Source organism: Thunnus thynnus, chromosome 17, assembly GCF_963924715.1.
Source record: "Thunnus thynnus chromosome 17, fThuThy2.1, whole genome shotgun sequence".
NCBI lineage: Eukaryota > Metazoa > Chordata > Actinopteri > Scombriformes > Scombridae > Thunnus > Thunnus thynnus.
Window position 1 is genome coordinate 24681014 of NC_089533.1, and position 19630 is coordinate 24700643.

At 38.4% G+C, this 19630-nt stretch overlaps 2 protein-coding genes across 3 annotated transcripts in view; one reads left to right on the forward strand and one right to left on the reverse strand.

Annotated features, from left to right (window-relative positions):
* The first annotated feature begins 549 nt into the window (after nucleotides 1-549).
* LOC137201179 (phosphoribosyl pyrophosphate synthase-associated protein 2) lies at nucleotides 550-11193 on the forward strand. The gene is made up of 11 exons (XM_067616097.1): nucleotides 550-677; nucleotides 3273-3433; nucleotides 5391-5443; nucleotides 6409-6475; nucleotides 6595-6767; nucleotides 7170-7285; nucleotides 7778-7833; nucleotides 8256-8404; nucleotides 8588-8658; nucleotides 8787-8933; nucleotides 9511-11193. Exons 2-11 carry the CDS (start codon nucleotides 3351-3353, stop codon nucleotides 9667-9669), a joined length of 1074 nt encoding a protein of 357 aa, XP_067472198.1. The 5' UTR covers nucleotides 550-677; nucleotides 3273-3350; the 3' UTR covers nucleotides 9670-11193.
* A 2281-nt stretch (nucleotides 11194-13474) lies between these two features.
* The window catches only part of LOC137200926 (neurabin-2-like), a 38129-nt gene continuing 31973 nt past the window's right edge, over nucleotides 13475-19630 (reverse strand). For both annotated transcript variants that reach the window (XM_067615651.1, XM_067615650.1), the window contains exon 15: nucleotides 13475-18574. In XM_067615651.1, the coding sequence (XP_067471752.1) occupies nucleotides 18521-18574 (54 nt within the window). In that variant the 3' untranslated portion in view covers nucleotides 13475-18520. The remainder of the gene's footprint in view (nucleotides 18575-19630) is intronic.

Here is a 19630-nt window from a genome sequence, read left to right on the forward strand (position 1 = left end):
TTAAGTCCTAATCAGTTTGTTAAAATGAGAGAATGAGTACAGTAAAAACATTTGTCCATTTATGCCAATTTTAATCTAAACAAGTGGCTAAAATATGCATGTACGACTACATATTGTTATAAGCAGCAAGTCAGCAAATCAACAAAAGAATACAATTCCTAATAAGCAAAACATTTTTGTTGTACACCACTGTTTTTTCTGTTTTTATTTTATTTTATTTTTTATTTTATTTTATTTTTTGCGTTTTCACTTTCGAAAGATCAGAAGGTTGAGTTCACAGTCTTAGGTAATTTTAGAAACTAGCAAACCTATTGTAGGTTACAGCGGAAGTTACTGGTAATTTGAAATAGGTTAAGTGAATTAACTCAGATGGTAAAAAAAAAAACTCTTACTCTAACCTCACTTGTCGTTACATTTCTGATCTTAAGAACCACTGAAATCGGTAATGATGATGACCAGTGTCTTCTCGCTGTTGTTTACAGATTAATGAAGTGCACCTGAATGCATCGTTTGGAACACCCCTTCTGATTTGTGATTGGTCGAGCTGAACGTCCATCAACAGTGAACCTCGCAGACAGACAGAGTGAGGTTGGTTGAAACAGGTTGAAAAGAGCTGGAGGCTTGTACTATCAGATACTGTCGGTTTCCAGGTTGTAACCGGACCCAGACACAAACTGGTGAGTAGTTTTTAATTGTGCTGTGTATGTCGTTATTCTTTTTCCTACTGCTACGCATAAACACTTGCTCTACGATACATGAAACATCAATTCTGGAGCTTTTGCCATGGCAAGATTATTTCTGGCGAGCTATCGCGTTAGTTCTTGTGTGTTAACGTTAGCTAAAGCTATCTGATTATGTTACAGCCAAATATGTAATATTAACATACGTTAATTTGACATTATCAGTCTGTTAACTGCTTTTATGACAGTCGTTACAAGCACGATTTGAACACACGGCTTAACTTCCTAACACATTTATTGTCGAATAACATAAAGCATTGTAAAATCTGTGTTGTACAGCTAGCTTAGCAACAGTATGAGGCTAAAGTCGTGACTGTGTTGATGTTTTAAGATGAAAGATTTCTACCATATGTTAAAGGCAAAAGTCAGCCCATTAAACGTCATTGATCGTCTAAAAGAAAATTCGCAATGCGAAGATACGCATTTAGTATAATAATTACCCACACTGTGATTTTTAAATCGCACATGGTTGCATGTGTTTGCAGCCAAGCCTTTTTTGTTTGCTGTGTGCATTTGTTCAGCAAACCGCCTTAAGTGTATTGATGTGCAAGCAGACTCACACACACAGTCTCAGTAGACTACAGTAAGTTATAGTAACTGAAGTAACCTAAAATTAAAGTATCTTGCAGTACAAAGCAAAATGGCATGTTTAAAAAGGAGGGTTAGTGAAAGATAAAATATTAAAGTATATTTTGATAACTTTGTTTAAGGTGGGGGGATGTTCAGAGAATGGTGGCCTTTCAATTTATTCTTTTTCTTTCGGACTTTTTTCGATCGCTAACTTACTTACTTCTGCATACTTTCATCTACAGAAACCATTCAAATACCAAAGTCTTCAGTTCTTTAAGGGCATTTCTTTTGTGACTTTTCTAGCATAATCCAGTGATTTTATATATATTTTAAAAAAATATATACTAAAAATGTATTATGGAAGGTATGGGAGGAATGTTTTAAAGTTGATATCTCAAAAACTAAAAGTGCTTAAGTATTCATAATTCATGGACAGGTGTCCAACGTGGAAAAGCTTATTTAAAAATGGTACTCATAGCGTCATCATGTTGTCAGTTATCACGTGTTTTACGTTTTGGCTATTAACTCGTGAATTGTGAGGTCTATCAAAACAATATTTACTCCGTGTCTTCCTTGGATGATGCCGGTTAGACACATACAGGCCACGCCCACTTGCACCTGGAAAATTTTTACGCAATTTTTGATTTTTTGGTAAACACATTATTTGCTTCTTTTGGCACATATTTCATCTAATCTTCACCAAATTTGACACATTTTATATTTAGATGACTCTGGATAAAAACTTATGAGTTTGTTTTTGGGTATCACTTACTGTTTGTCTGTGATTGGTTACCAAAAGTTTGGATGCGTGGCCTGATGCGCCTGATAGCCATAACTCTTCAATGCTAAATTCAGTTGCAACGAAATTTGGGAATGTTGTACATACAGCCACACTGCACAAGTGTATAACATTTCATAAAATTCTACTCTCAGAGGACGTTACTGTAATATCACAACATGATATTTCTACAATTCTGTTGTCTTTAATAAAATTAAACTTGGTACACAAGTTCTCCATGAGAGTAGGCCATGAGAGTAGGCATCGCATATTGAAACATGACACCAATAGCCCCTTTTTGTTTCCATTAGTGAAACTCCTCTATACTACTTATTAACTGCCGTATCTCTTAAATGTAATATTCCATGGTAACCAAATTCTGCAAAGTTGTACAGATGGGGATGCTGAACAAGTCTGTAGCATTTGATACAATTTCACCTGAGGGTGGTGCTACAAGAAAAAAAAAAAAAAAAAAAAAAAAATGCTGCAGATTTCTGCATTTTCAGTAATGCTTTGCAATTTATTTCAGCATTCACACGCATTTTCCGCAGGAAATACATTTTCTAGTTCATTATGGTATGATTGGCCATACTGGGCATATATTTATCAAGCATCTTTCAGTATGTAATTGATCCTAACTATTCAAAAATTCTCAGAGTGATTCAGATTACTGCTGGGTTTAGGAGTTAAAGCACAGTAACAGCTTTATTAAAGGAGGAAAAGCATCCTTGCCTCTCCAGGAGTTAGGATTGCTGCAGAGATGTAGAAACCTTCTGGCTGTATTCAGCAGGTGGACAGTGATTGAACATATACTGTACACCTACACATTATAGTAGGTATGGAAATATAGAACCCATAACCCTGAAGATACTGCTAAGCTTCTTCAAAGATTCTGACATTTATTAGATTTAAGTTGATCTGAGCAGAGGCATAATCAACCAATGTAACTGCAAACACCTGTGTTAGTGTGCAGGGCTTTTAAGTGTGTCTCTCGGGAGTAATTGTAATAGGCTTGCTAAATGATCACTCTGATGGAGTTTGTTTAAAAGAACATGTGCTTGTTTATAACTTCAACAGCCAAGACAAGTGGGACAGAGTTACAGTAGAGAGGCTTTAGAGAGGCTGAGAGTTGACCCAATGATTTTAAAGGAAGTGAATTAACTGCTCCTCCCTCTCCACTGCAGGAAGGGCTCAGTGCAGCGTGGGTGCCCAGGGATCCACTGCCTGAGTGTGGGGAGAGCAGCGGCCGAGACCCCAAAGAAATGAACCACACCAAGGGTGGCCTGGTCATCTTCACCGCCAACTCACACCCCTCCAGCCGCGAGCTGGGCAAGAGGATCGCAGAGTGAGTACATGAGTCTAGGATGACACACTACACACACACACATAGACAGAGCAGTGGATTGCACCGCCTTTGTCTCAGAAAAAGAGAGGAAGCGGCTTCTGTGACTGTACCAGTGTGCCAGGGAAACATGCTTCTCAGTTATGTTTCCTGAATGTGAAGCAGGGATGTATTTCAGTCTGAACTGCTGCTTTGTATGAGTCGGCACATGTGCAGTGTTTACATTCTGGCTGACCAGAGTTAATGTGGCAAAATATAATCGCTGGTCAAAAAAAAATAGTTTCATGCAATTGAGCAATCTCATTCACAATGACAAAGTATTTCCTGCAGCCTGGTGTCACAGTGGAGCATATTTCTCCCACAATCAGCTAATGTCACCCTGTCAACATTCAACATGTTCACAGCAAGGTGGAGAATATTTATATTTTTCATTATTTGACCTTTTTAACCAAAAGAATCACATTTTTGACAACTTTCTATGGCAACCCAAATCTGCTGAAAAAAAATGTTGATTTTTTTTTTTTTTTTTTATGTTTCTTCTTTTACTCAGATAATATCAGTGTTTTGTAACGTTCATTTCTTTTCTCTGTCTGTGAGGGGAGATTATTCTCAGTGAGACGTTTGGAAACCTTGTAACTCCAGTTTTGGACGTTGTCAGTCTTTTCTGTTGAAGGATTATGTGGCTTTTGATCAGTGAAGATTCTGCTCTCCTCACACTTCTTAAACCTTTTTCAAAGAGGCCTCTTTTTATATAACAGTGTTTTTCACCCCAAAGCAGTGAAATCTTGTCTTTACAGTCACATTTAGAAAACTGCGCCTTCAGCTAGAAGAATATGAATTCACTGAAAAGTCACCGCTGACCTTTCTGTCTTAAGCCTCCTTAAAATAACAGTCTCAGCTAGATGAGGAGCTGCAACATTGTCCATACCTCGTGATGTTATGTGTAAACGAAACATTTTATAAGCTTGCGAGACTACTAATGCACACGGTGCGGTCCTGAACTCCACAAGGAGTCTGTGACTGTTTATAGAACAAATAGTATTTGCCCGGCTTATCCCATGCTGGGTGTGTGTGTGTGTGTGTGTGTGAGAGAGAGAGAGAGAGAGAGAGAGAGACACACACACACAGAGAGAGAGAGGGAATATAACACAGCATGTCAACAGAGAGAAAATGTGCAGACTGAGCAGGCGACGTTGTCTCAAGAGAAGCAATGTAACAACTAATACATTCCTATAGAGTATAATGTGTGTTTTAACTTTGTTAGTCACGCTAACAACATGGCTCTAAGGAGGCAATGACGAGGTCAGTCAGTCCAACACTTTCATTCAGACTGAAATATCTCAACATTATTGGATGGATTGCCATTACATTTTGTACAAACATTCATGGTCCCCTACTGACTATCTTTTCTAGCACCACCACAAGGTTGAATTTTTTTTTTTGAAGTTGTGACAACTGTCGGATAAAATTGCCAGCAGAGTTCTTATAAACATTAATTGTCCCCAGAGGATGAATTGCTGTGAACCCCTGAAATTTCATTTAGCCCTGTCCAATACTCTGGTTTATGACCAAATACCTGCAGAACTAACAACATTCCCATCAGCCTCAGCTGTACTTTGTTTGTAGTGTTCATTAGCAAATGTCAGGTTGCTAACATACTAGACTACTATGTAAATATTAACATATTGCATTTTATGAGTATGTTAGCGTGCTCATTTAGCTCAAAGCTCCGCTGTATCTAAAAACAACCTCATAGAGCTGCTGCCATGACTGTAGATTCTTAGTCTTGTTTATGTTCTCATGTCATTGGTAAAAATGGCACAAATTATTTGTTAGCTTCCTTCTGTATAAATGTAAACAAACTTCATCTCTGTGACTCATAGCAACTGTTTTTTTTTTCCTGTCGGGCCAATGTATCACCTCTGACTTTAAGAATCTAAACTGAAAGTTTCTCTTTCAGGCGGTTAGGGGTGGAGCTTGGGAAGGTGCAGGTCTACCAGGAAGCTAACAGAGGTAAGATGACATCTGACAACTAATGACTCCCTGTGACTGATCGTCAGACTTTTTCTTGCTTGGTCCATCACACTATTGATTTTTAAAAAAGTAAAAATTGCACCTAGAATCACATGATCAGTGTTATGTTATATGTTATATGTAATGTATGTATGTTATATGCTTCTTGAACATATTTGTTCTAGCACTGCAGCAGTATTTTTGTCGTCTATAAATCTGTGCTGTCTGGTCACTTTAATGCGCATTACGCTGTAAACAACCAAGAAATTACAAACGTTATCTTTTCCACAGTGTCCATGTTTACTAGTGGTTTGTCCTCTGAAATTGATTTTCTTACAAGACATTTCAGTCTGCTCACAGCTGCTTTATCACACCATGCTGACGCAATTTAGACATAACAAAGAGCAAGTATTCAGTGTGGTAGATTACATATCTCAAGCATGTTTCAAGTACGGGAAAGCTGATGTTCATGGTCTACTGAAAGAAATGGAAAACCGTCTGGAAGGTAGAAACTCGGTAAAAACACATGGTCAGAATGTACAGTTAATAGGCCAAATCATGCAAAACCACTCTGGTCCTTTAATTATCCAGTGCTGCAGTCACTATTGGTTTTAATAGTAGAGTATTAGAGGTATTAGGATGGATATTTAATGCCATGTATATTCAAAGTGGGTCAAAGTTTGAGTTTCTGCAGCTTGCATTTACTCTCACAAAACACATTCACTTGTAACTTAGTGCTTCTGCCGTACATTTGGCTCCGGCTAGGAAGCATTTTGTTTTCTAATCTCTTGTACATGGGAGGCACATTTTTGGAATGCTAGCATCTACAATTTCACACAGTGGGGTTGGGGTGTTTGTTTGAGAAATACAAAGAGCTCAGATAGCCCGCTAATGAAGCTGACAGGCCTTACAGGCTGTGTTGTTTTCTTGCTGCTCTTGTTCTCACGCCCTGTTTTTTTCCACAGAAACGCGGGTACAGATCCAAGAGTCGGTGCGAGGCAAAGATGTCTTTGTGATCCAGACAGTGTCCAAGTAAGAACCAACACCATACAAAAATTTTCAGTGTTTTCCCCACCTGACACATCTCACTCATATCACACGTTTTGTACTGTCCTCTTCTTCCCCTTCATCTTTTCTCTCGGCTGTATCAGGGATGTGAACACGACCATAATGGAGATGCTGATCATGGTGTACGCGTGCAGGACATCCTGTGCCAGGAGCATCACGGGCGTCCTCCCCTACTTCCCCTACAGCAAGCAGTGTAAGATGAGGAAGAGGGGCTCCATCGTCTCCAAGCTCATTGCCTCTATGATGTGTAAAGCTGGTAAGTGGGAGAGGATTGCTTTACGGTACTAAACAGGAGAAGGGGAAAGCAGGAAGAGCTGGAAACCAGTGGGAAAAGTCACTTCTAGTGTGTCTTTTCTCAAAATTGCAACAAAAGAAAATGTATGACCATGAGAGATGTGGTTTGAACTTTAAAAGAAACACTAGATCTAACTGGCATAATATTTTTTATAATATCTATTTGCTTGCAACATCACAAATTGTACCATGATTAACAGAATGTTTGACATACACAGAATGTAAAGTATGACAGCATATTTACAATCTGAAAGTGCGAGTCCATCATGGCAGCTGGTGGAGACGTGAGCACTTTGTAAAATGCAAATCCGTGATTATTGTAACTGCAAACATTAATGCTGTCGGTCTCATGGTGTTTGTGTAGGTCTCACCCACCTGATCACCATGGACCTCCATCAGAAAGAGATTCAAGGCTTCTTCAACATCCCAGTGGATAATCTAAGAGCCTCGCCATTCCTGCTGCAGTACATACAGGAAGAAGTAAAAGCACACGCATATATTCACTAAATGATTTGCATAATTTGTTTGTTTGTTTTACTGCCTGAAGGCCCAACATGTGTAAAACTACACTACATCATCTTTGTTCCTTCTTTGCTACAACACATTTATTTGACTGTGCACTAAGTCCTGCCCCCCTCAGTTACTGTTGATAAGCCTGTCAAGCTTTTATCTTTCATGCTTTCTAACTTTACTTCCACAAGTTGGTTGAAAACAAGCTGACTTTTGTAATAGTAGTAGTAGTAGTAGTAGTAGTAGTAGTAGTAGTAGTAGTAGTAGTAGTAGTAGTAGTAGTAGTAAAATGAGCATCCTGTAAAAGGGTCTTAAATATGCTTGACAGGTCTGCAGTGCCTTGTTTAAGTTGCTAACTTATGATTGGACAATCACTGTTTGGGGGAGGGGTTTTGCAAGTGGTCAGTTGCATTCAAATGTGACCCTTAATTTGTAACCTTTTTATATTTTATTACCCTCCAGATACCTGACTACAGAAATGCTGTGATTGTGGCCAAATCGCCAGCGTCTGCCAAAAGGTAGGCTCTCCTCACCTTCAACTGCTGAGCTGTCAAACTGTAACTCATAAGTCTAAACTAAGATGTTAATCATGAACTATGAATCGCACCTTTCCTTTCTATAGGAAGTTCAAAGTCCAAACTTGCATATGTTAAGCAGCATGCATTGCTATTTTTGATACTACCACTGACATACTGATACACTGACTGTGAAATACAAAAGACACCGAAAAATCTCTCTAGACATCTTGTATCATGTAACCTCATCCTTTAAACATATTTTTGATCTTTTAATTTTAAGGATGCAGCTCAATCAGAAAGTGAAATCCCTCTTCAATAGGGAGAAAAAAAAGTTACGTTCCGTAGTCCTTCAACTGAAGGCTTCAGATGAAGCAGTTTAACAGTCGTCGTATCAGCATTTGTCTGTCTGTCTGTGTGTGCAGGGCTCAGTCATTTGCTGAGCGACTGCGTCTGGGTATAGCAGTGATCCACGGTGAAGCTCAGGATGCAGAGTCAGACCAGGTAGATGGCCGACACTCCCCACCCACCGTCAAGACCACTGGAGCCATTCACCCCAGCATGGAGATCCCATGTAATGCCCCCACACATACACACACACACACACACACACACCTACATGCTATGTAACAGAATATGCTGTGTACAAGTAGATATACAGATGCTCACACTGATTTTTGTGCCACCACTGCAAATAACGTTTCCTCTTAACAACAACTCTCTGTGTCCTTTTTTTTCCCCCCATTTTTGTTTCCAGTGTTGATCCCTAAAGAGAAGCCTCCCATCACTGTGGTAGGAGATGTAGGAGGACGCATTGCCATCATAGTGGTGAGGAAGCTACACATGCAGTGTGATTGGTTATCCACATTATTGTGGCTTTTTAACGAGTACCTCCACATAAAATTATCATTTTAGATTGTCCGTAGTGTTTTTAAACAAGTCTGTTTGTCCAACAGGATGACATCATCGATGACGTAGACAGTTTTGTGGCAGCTGCTGAGACACTCAAGGAAAGAGGCGCTTACAAGATCTTCGTCATGGCGACGCACGGCATCCTCTCCTCTGAGGCTCCCAGATTTATAGAGGAGTCGGCTATCGATGAGGTGAATGCAGACTTTGAAATATTTTCTTTAAAGACCCCTTCCAGACAGGTTTTAAAACGCATAAAAATACTCTGCTTTAACTGACCAGTTAGAAATTCTTCAAAAACATTCAGAATCTATGAATATGCAAATATATTTATTTCAGAAGTTTAACTGCTGGACACAAGATGTCTCCTACTTCTCTGTAAAGTCTATTCTCAGTGTTTGTGCACTGGAGGTTACAAGTTTCCACATCATACTGGATCATGATTAGCTTCCTAAGTAGTTGTGATGTCATAAATCATGCTCGTTCGTACACACCTTAAATTCAGATGTAAGGTGAGCACAGAAAAACTTTTCCTCCTCAGCAGATGAATGTGGGGGGGGGGGAAACCTCTGCACATGCATCATTCTGCACAGTGAAGCTCAAATATCCAACCGAAGCAGCAATAAGCAAAACACATTTTTTAATGGAGGGCGACTTTAACATTAAAAATGTTCTAGTGTCATGCTAAGGCTTTGTTGTGCTTGACCTGCCTTTTTCTTACCTCTGTCTCATATTTCTCTCTCTTTTTTTTTCTTTTTTTCTCTTCTTCAGGTGGTGGTGACGAACACGATTCCCCACGAGCTGCAGAAGCTCCAGTGTCCAAAGATCAAGACAGTTGACATCAGCATGATACTATCGGAGGCCATCCGCCGCATCCACAACGGAGAGTCCATGTCCTATCTTTTCCGCAACATAGGAGTGGATGACTGAAAGGCCTATTACACACATTCGAACACACATGCGCACATACACACACACACACCATTTGCCTTCTCAGACCTCTTTAGAAGCACCATACAGCACACACTGAAATTGATACACACACACACACACACACACACAAATATCCACTTTTCCTTGTATCACAACATACAGTTATAAATGCTAACCTTTTGCTGTGAGTGCAGCTTAACATAGAAGATGACACACACACACACACACACACACACACACAGATCTATGTCCTTTATGGATGTTAATGGACTGCTGTTCACTCCTCCAGAGTAAAAAGCTGATGGCTGCCCTCTTCTCAAGCAGTACACACCTCCAGTTTTTTTTTTTTTTTTTTTTACTCTCATCTCTTTGAGTACCTTCTTTACTTAGCGCTCCATCTTATCTACATGTTCTTCCAACTATGTTTCCATAGAACTTAATGTTGATGTTAAATCTGTGAGTGTGTGCGTGTGTTAGAACATGATATGTTACATTGAATGTCTCTTTCTGATACTACTAGTAAAAGAGATTGTACCGCAAGAGTGCCAGTGCCTTCTACAGGACATACTCCCAACACACAGGCCTTCACCACTCCGATACACAACCGTTTCTCAGCTAATAGACCTCTGTCATAATGGCCCTTGTAATTAATTCAGGAATATGCAGGTTTCCAACTAATTAACTAGAGTTGAGTATCAGAGTGTATGTTTTAATTCCAACCCTCTGTCAGTTTTTGTTTATGTGATATCTGAATGTCGTACTAATATAGTTAGTTTAGCCTCCCAGCTAGCCATATGTTTGTGTGGTTGCCATAGCACTTAGATGCTGATCTGGTGTCAAATCTACTAATTGCTAAAGCAGAACTGGAATTAACACAGGAAATAGTTTGTCAGTCTGGTCAATTGGATGTTTTTGGGTTTGTTTTTTTTTTCAAACATTTTATGGCAGTGCACTTTTGAAATGTGTATTCATGAGTCATCCATTCAACACTGTGTGCCATCATTTCAAATGCACCCACATATTTGATAATCATTCATGCCACAAATGAGTAGTTCCCTTCCAGCTGGAAGGCTCTGGATTGAAGAAATTTAAGATTTGAAGTTGATACATGTATCCTTGCACTATCACTGCAGTTTTACCCTCTGGTTAGGAGTGCAAGGTTGTTGTTAATAATTTGAAAATGGGTAAATTAATAATTGATCCTTAGATCACTTGAAGAACAGATTACATTATCTGACTTTCAAAAACCTGAAGTAACAAACTGCGACTAAAGCTGGAAAAGTAAATAGAAATGTTTTTCTGACAAACAAATCTTGACTGAAGCAGGTCTTTGTCACTTAACCAGATGTGTTCCAAAAATGTTTTGTATTTATTTTCAGCACTAAATATGAATAAATATGACCCATGCTATGAAAGTAAAGAATGCCTTGTTTTGTGATGTTTTGTAGCTTCATAATTTGATTATGAAAAGCTGCTATTGAAAGTGATTGGGCTGTTAATATTAAAGGATGTTTCTCACAACTGTTTCTGTCAAAGTTAATACATGACCATATATGTCCAACATGTGACAGGCCAGAAATATTCTCTCACTTTAACCTCTCCATCCCGTGTTTATGATATATCACCAAGAGTGCAATGGCAGTGCTCTCCATTCTTCTGAAAGGTCCGGTTAAACAAAAACGCTTCATCCCAACAACCACTATGTGAGAAATTGTAGTTATACAAAATTTCTCCCATCTTTCCTCCTCCCTTTCAGTCAGGCTCTGTGCCACAAGCTGCAGTACTGTCTGAATAGTCAAACCCTGTCCCCTGCTGATTGTATCACAAAACTGCACTAACTAAATGTCTGTACAGTAAGAGCTGGATGCTAACAAGTCAGACACATTCCCTCCAGATGTATATTTTCTGGGTTATTTCGTGTTGAACCACTAAGATCCAAACACATTTTGTCACAGTTTAAATATTTGGACAGTTGGTACATCATTTTCATTTCTCATAATACATTTGAGTCATTGGGATATATTATCTGGGAACAATAAATGTCAACAAAATTTTGTGTCAATCCAACTAGATTTTGAGATAATTTGCAGGATAAGTGAAAACTTTTACCTGCTGGTGGCATTAGAGGAAAGTTGGGGGATCACTAAAGTTATTAAGATTCATCAGCATCAATGTACCAAACTTCACTGCAAATGTCATCCTCATGGTGGCGCTAAATGAAAAGTCAGAATCACCAAAGTCATAGGATTCATCCTCTGAGGACTATGAATGTCTACAAAATGTCATGGCAATCTGCCAATCGTCGTAAACTTTGACCTGTTGGTGGCACAACATGAGAAGTTGAGGGATCACCAAAACATGTATCATTCATCCCCTGAAAACTGTGAATGTTTGAGCAAAATTTTTTAGCAATCCATCCAATAGTTATTGAGATATTTCAGTCTGGATTAAAGAGGTGGACTGACAGACCAACTAACATTGCCATCCATAAAGCCACACGACTAGCATGGCGTAAAATTATCCAGCACAGGCAAAAAATACCTGAATGCTGGATGTGAGAATATGGAACTAGGTCCACCTCCTCCAAGGGTAGGGGATGCTGGTAGGCCATGGAAGTGGGAACATGTAGCCGTCACTGGACTGAACCTCTTCCTCCTCCAGCCGTCTCTAAATATTGGGACAGTTAGCAGGAGTAGGGTAGTAACAATGCACATACATAAACATTTGCAAAGGCACAAAGACAAACGGTGAATAGTAAATCAAGTTCCCCCTCTTGTTTCTTGTTCAACATATTTTATGTTTATTTATTAATGCTGACAGACAGGTATCGGATCAGACAAACATGGTGGCATCAACTGAAGAACAGAACCAGTCAGAGAAGGGAATCTGTTTCAGACCCTCGAGACACACTCAGAGGTCTGCTTGATACACAGTCAGATTGTCCTGCTCACACTGTTTGGCACCGCTCCATCACAGCTGGTCCATGGCCATTCATCTAGCATACCACATGACACTGCGCTCTCATTTCATCAGTGTATTTGAGGAAGTCAAGCCAAGGATTAATATTATTATAAAAAAGAACAATTTCTCCAAAATGCCATGAAATTTGGGTGCTGGAGCATGATAAAACAATGTAAAATTCCAACAAAAAAGCATTTTAAAAACTACCGAATTTTTCCTGTAGTGCTATTCTTCACATTTTTTAACCTTTTCCCCATTTTTTTTAGTTTCTTAATGAAATGAAATGTTGCTGCATTACGTGAGCACAAGCCTATACTTGGACTATACAGGCTCTATCTGTGAAGTGTTTAAAGACTGGTTACCAGTGGTTATGGGACAGAATATGCCAGTTGTCCAATTAATTTTCAACCCTGAGCATCGAAAAGGATCGTGTCAAAGGTCAAAAAGATTAAATGGGCTTTTCACTGTAAACTTGGTTTTAGACTCCAGGTCCAACTGGTAAAAGGTGGGTGTACTCTCCTCTCTCAACTACTATTATCCTTAACCCTTAAGCAAGGCACTAAACCCACTCACCTGCTCCAGCAAAGCTGCTCAGTGGCCACCAGTGGGAAAATGATGGCTCAGAATGTGATGCAGGGGAAAAAGCCAAGTTTAATAAATATTTAAAATATGAAGAGTAATGACAGAACACTTGGAAGGTGTCATGGAGAAAGGCATCGGTCCATCTACAATCTGTAACGAGTTAAATGCTTTAGTGCTACAATCCATCAGTTTCCCAACATGGCAGCTTGTCTGTAATCACTGGCAAAGACTCTTTAAACACTTGTAACGATGCTCTTACTTTGTATTTTAATGCAGGCATGAGCGATGGGCAGACATGATGGGTGACAACTGTGACAGTCAGCTAAAGCTAGCAGACATCTGAAGGCTTTGTAAAGGCAAAAGCAGCATGTTAACTCATAAGAACAAGTCATAACAAGGCAAAGTGATCACTTACGGTGTTTAGATTTTAAACCCAATGTGACCAGGACTTGATTTTGTGATAAACCAGCGATTTGTACAGCTCACATTGGTTTGACATAGAGATGAAACTGTAATAAAAATACCAAAGAAATAAAAAAAATACTCAAGTGAGTTGTTTATGGCTAATTTTTTTTTTCTTTAAAAATGCTTTCCATCTTGAGGACCCTTGTTCCCATCCAATAAGACTACAATGTAAACATACTACATTTTTTGAACAAATACTTGGTGTCTTTAAAAAGTGTTGTTCTGCCAGATTAAAATCTTACATGAAAAGATCGACCTCATTCTGAAAGTTCAGAGTCGCTCTGCATTATCCAATTCATTATATCATGATATCTATGTCTCAGTCTATCCTTGAAACAGTTGTTGTATTTGTGACTACAGTAAATACTTCTCTAACTGTTCTTTAATTGGGCAACTTGGCTCCCATTCATCACTTAAAATTTGAATCTCTTTGAATACATATCTAATACAAACTAATCCCTGTAGGTCAGAGGTCAAGGTCTGGAGCTGGTATGGATTTAGACGCTTCAGGGTGTGAACTAAACTGTCAGGCTAAGCCTGAAGGAAGCGCAGAACAACCTTTGAGAGCAAATACCTCATTAAATAACACACTGAACAAGGATCAGCTGCTGGGTATTCATGATTCTACCTAGCATTTTGTAAGTTTGAAAGTGCAACATTTGATTGTAATTTTTATGACAAGCAGAACTACTTCACATATTTGTGATTTGTGAAAAGTATTTTGTGTTTGCAGGATGATATTAAAACAAAACACTTTCAATATTATAATATTAACAAGACTACAGCCATGCTAGCAGCTCAGTGAGGCTGTACTTTGGTACAGTGGTTCTTTGAGCTAAATGCTAACACCAGTATGCTAACATGCTTACGACAACACTGCTAACATGCTGATGTTTAGCAGGTTTAAAGTTGACTTTGTCAACCTTCTTAGCTTACTGGTCTGTACTGTTTTTTCCAGCAGGGTAGTGTGTTAGCATGCTAGCATGAGCTAATTAGCATATATACAAATTACAGCTACGGTTGTTTGCTTACAAACCACGGTATTGGACAAATCTAAATTTGCACCAGATGACGGCTCTAGATGAAAGGTTAAGAGGATTAATAAAGTCATTACGATACATCATCTGGGGACCATGAATATCTGTACAAAATGTCATGGCAAGCCATCCAATAGTTGTTGAGATATTTCAGTCTAGACCAAAGCGGTGGACCAACTGACAGACCAACACTGCTATTCATAGAGCAATGCTGCTACCATGGCTAAAAAATAAAACATTGTCTTATGCACAGCAAAACATGATTTTGTTTATGTGAAAATTTGATGCTCAACAACTCTAACCTGCATTCAAAACAGACCTTTTAACTTCAAGACCATAAAGCGCCAGGTAGGAGAAGTTGATTTTGGCCGTTCTGAGCTTGTCTATGACTTACAACAGGGAAAAATAAGAACAGTAGCCTAATTACTCTTTCCTGATTCATATTCTCAATTAATGCAACCTAATCAGAGCTTGCCAGCAAGCTTTAATATCTCTATAAACGCATACATGAACTCACAATAATCACCATGGTGAATGACAACACTTGAGCAGCAAAAGTACATTTGCCCATTCAATACTTTGTATAAGTTACTTCTGTCTTACTGAGCACCATTTTGCCATCCACATGCAAATACTAACCTCATATTTGGAACATCAAATTGCCATCATCACCACTGGATCACAACTGTATTGTATAAACATGAAGACTACTGTAACCACAGTGTCACAGGTTCAGTCCCAACAGCCAATTTGTCCATTCCCTTTTCACATTTTCTTAAGTGTTCTTAAGCAAAATGCTAGCACAAATCCACTAGTATGATGTGCTGAATGGCTTTATCATTACCATTTTCACAGACAAATTAAGATAATTCTTCATTTGCCAATAGGAAAACTCTTAAGGATAACTTCCCATCTTTGATAGAATACATTTTCAAGATCTGGAAAAAGAACACACCCAAAGAGCACTTATTATTTGACTAAAAATTGATGCAACTTTATCTAAATTTGCAAATGTATCTGTTTGAAAGACATTTTAAAAAATGATCATTTCTTTGTTGGCTGAACCTGATGCACCTCTAGTGGTTCTTGAGATCCAGAAAATTATCTGACCTTTAATGACCACAGCAAAACTTTTGTATTCAACCCATATTTTGACTGTCAGGCATGTATCACTAACTTAGGTTCCTTTTCTAAAGTCATAATACTGGCACTGGGACCTTCTACTCTTCTTCTACTAAGATGTGGAGTGTGTTTACATGCACACATTTTTCTGAATAACACTGTAGCTCATATCCACAGTACGGTCTAGTTACGCAAACATTTCTTAAGAGGCAAAACCATCCTGCTACGTTAGCTTAAAAAGGCTATACTAGCTAGCTAGAAAAGACAAATACTGATTGAAATATTAATAAAAACATTGATAAAAATGATACTTTGTTAAAATGTAATTGGCAATGACTGACTTATTCTTTCATTCATAACATTTGCATTTCACACTTTTAGAAATCAGCAGGCTAAATTAGTATACATGGATAACTACAGGTAAGTATGTCCAGTCAAGCCTGGCTGATAACTTTGCAGGCCAACATGGAAGCAAAGAAAGGCCATAATTAGAATTTTATAAGCAACAGAATACCTCCTTTTGAAATGTAATCAATAATGAACACTTAATGTTAAATAGTTTTTTGATTAAATACTACTGAATTTATAGCTTTGCTGTAAACTTGATTTCAAGTTGTTTTTTTTTCTTCTTAAAGATTCACAAATTAAGACATGTCCAATATTAAAAAGCCTTTTTGAGTTGTTCAGATTCAGTTAGTCAAATTCTGATATAAGACTTCAAATTTGGTCAAAAAATGAAGTTGCATAATTTGACTGGTTACATTCAGACAGCAAATTCAAGATGAATACCCGGGCAATCGAGAATAATCAATCGAGCCTGAAAAAATTGATCAGAACTCTAAATGTTGTTTTCAAATATTTCATTCAGTTAATTCGGTGGTTGGTTTCACAATTAAGTAACAGTTGCTCTTAAAAAAAATAATTATTATGGCCTTTCTTTACTTCCACAGGCCAATATTAGCTGGTAAATAACAGGAAACTGTGGTACAGAAATATGTTTGAGGTCATTTAGAAACAGTGTTGCCATTAAATCGTTTGTCCAGCAGAGAGCACTGGTCACAAATCTTAAATAACCAAATTTAAATGTATTTATTAGAAATAAGTTATGTTAATAAGTTATGTATTTATGGAAATATACTGTTAGCAGATTTTTTAAACTCTCTAATATGCATATCTATCTCAAAAATTTAATATTGTCATTTTTTGTTCTGTAGCTCCACCCACTGATGTTTTCCTCAACCAGTGAGATTATTTCTAAAGTAGCTCTGCCTCCAAGAAACGATTGAACAACTGACACTACAAAATCCTGTTGTACATATCACAGCTGGAATTAACTGACTGCACTCAGTTCAGTGAGTGAAAGTGGAAGCTGTAGAATACAGTTATATTCAGCTAGCATATTCAGTTTTTTGTGATTCTGGATGAGATCATATTTCTATTATGTTTCCCTGCACCAACTCAAGAATATAGTACATGGCTATCCTGAATAACAGGATATTGGTGTGCATGTCAACACACAGATAGTACAACACCAACAAATATACACAATTAGAAGCTCTATAAGCACATATTAGACTATTAACACCCTGTTCGCCATTGATGTTGATAGAAAAAGAGATGAAACAGACTGAATCTGGACAAGTGAACCACTCAATCCTCCACAGTAAGACGTCGCCATTCACTCATTACACTGCCTTATTCTCAGCCACCTGACCCACTCAATTGCTTAAGCCACTGAAATACTTTTAAATAGACGTATAGAATATATACAAACGGTATGCCACCACGGTTCAAACCGGAAATGCACATTTCTGCCTGATTCCTTCCATTGCTCACAGAGAGTTAGGCTAGAAAAGAAACCAAAGGCTGGGTATTATTTCACAGTTTTTGTCACTAATCAGAAATTTGTCTGCCATCTTGTTTGATAGTTTTTATTACGTAACTATCAGGGAGGCCCTTTTCTTAACAAAGTAGTTTTTGTTGTTACGTGTCACTACCAAGTTTCCATTTCAGAATTTGTGTTGAGTCTTGAGAAAGAAAATGAGGTGGCCACTTCTCCTTGTAGTTTTGTCCTCTCCATAAGAATCCAGTTCCAAAAAGAAGATGGTTCAGCAACCACCTTGTTAAAAAGTAGTATAACGACAATCAAATGACCTTTGTCCTTCGTTTGCTCAGTTTTTCCTCGGCATTTATGCCCTCTGTCACTCCATAAAGCACTTTGTGATGAGCCTGTTTGTTAAAAGCGCTTTTTAAAATAATTTTGAATTGATAATAGACTCCCGGTAAGATACAGTTGATGAGATGAGGACAAGCGATCATCCATAAATAAAGTACAGGATCTCAAATGTGGTTTCCATGTTGATTGCCAAGCCGGTTGCCAGGAAGACACACTAGGAGGATTCTGGGTATTACAGAGGGTGCATTCTGGGATTGATTATTGACTGACGGAGCTCTAAGCCACTGGCAGATGTCAGATGAGAGGTTGCTTCTTTCCCCTTTATGTCACACTCCTCTTCCTCTCTTTTATAATTGTCATCCTTGTTATTCTCCCCACCCCCCGCCCCACCCGCTACCCGTCCGTGCAGTAAATGGTTGATTGGAGTAAAATACAGCCACGGTCAGAATGAAGGCAGAGCTCCACCTCTTCCAGTCACAGACAGGAGGTAGGAAGTAGCAGCATTCTAGGAGGGTTTGGGGGTTTTCAGGGCATCCACTTTGGTCTCCAAGTCTGTAATCTGTGGAAACATAGTGGAGGATAACTAAATACATTTTACTATACAAAACATGTAAGTAAAATTCTAATCTACCCAATCTAATCACGACTCATGCCATTTTTTTGTTCTCAAAATATAAGAAACATCTTTTCTTTTCTTTTTTATCAAAAGTTTGAATGTCATAACATCAGGACTTTTTTCACAGAATATTAGGACCATACTATTATAGGATTTATTGTTTCCACTGTCAGATCCCTCTCTGACGACAATACTAAACTTTATTTATACAGCATCTTTCAAAACAGAGTCAAGAAGTGACTAAGGAAATGGCATTGCATATAGAAGCATAGAGACTGAAATTGAATAAAATATACAACATGCTGGTGCTGTTAATAAAAGGCTTAAAAAAAAGTTACTTATTCTGCAAGTCTCAGATCATCAGACAGGGAGCCCCAGAGCTAAGGGACCTGATTGCAGTCACCTTTTTTAGTCTTGAGGTGAAAGCTGACCAATAATAATAATAATAAATTTATCATTGCACTTCTATAACATTTTCTGCCTTACAATAGACCAACGACTACTAAAAAAGATCTGTATGAAAAGGCAGTCTGTTTGATTAAAACCAGTTTAAGGCAGTTTCTCTGATGACAACCAATTTCTCAAGATGGTCTGACAAAACTGCAAATGTGAAAATACAAATATTAACAGTTCAAAATAAGCTGTTTTCTCATATAAGCTCCAGAAAAGGTCTCAAGGTCTCAACAGTTGCGAAGACACTGTCTGTGTCAGACGCGTTCTCACCTACTGGAAATACTCCATTTTGTTTAGGTGAGGGGTGGCGCCTGGGTAGAGTATGCAGGAGGCAGGACATGACACAAGAACTACCCTGTGAATTCTCCAGACAATGACCTGCTGTATTCACACATGGGCTCAATCGGATATTACACAGACTTCGTACTAGAGAGCTGGCAGGGTAAAGTCCATTTAATGTCCGGTCCAATTCGAACACTTGCGTTCTCACATACAGCTCCTCCGGGTAATATCTAGATAAATTCAGGGTTGCAGTGCATGTGTGAA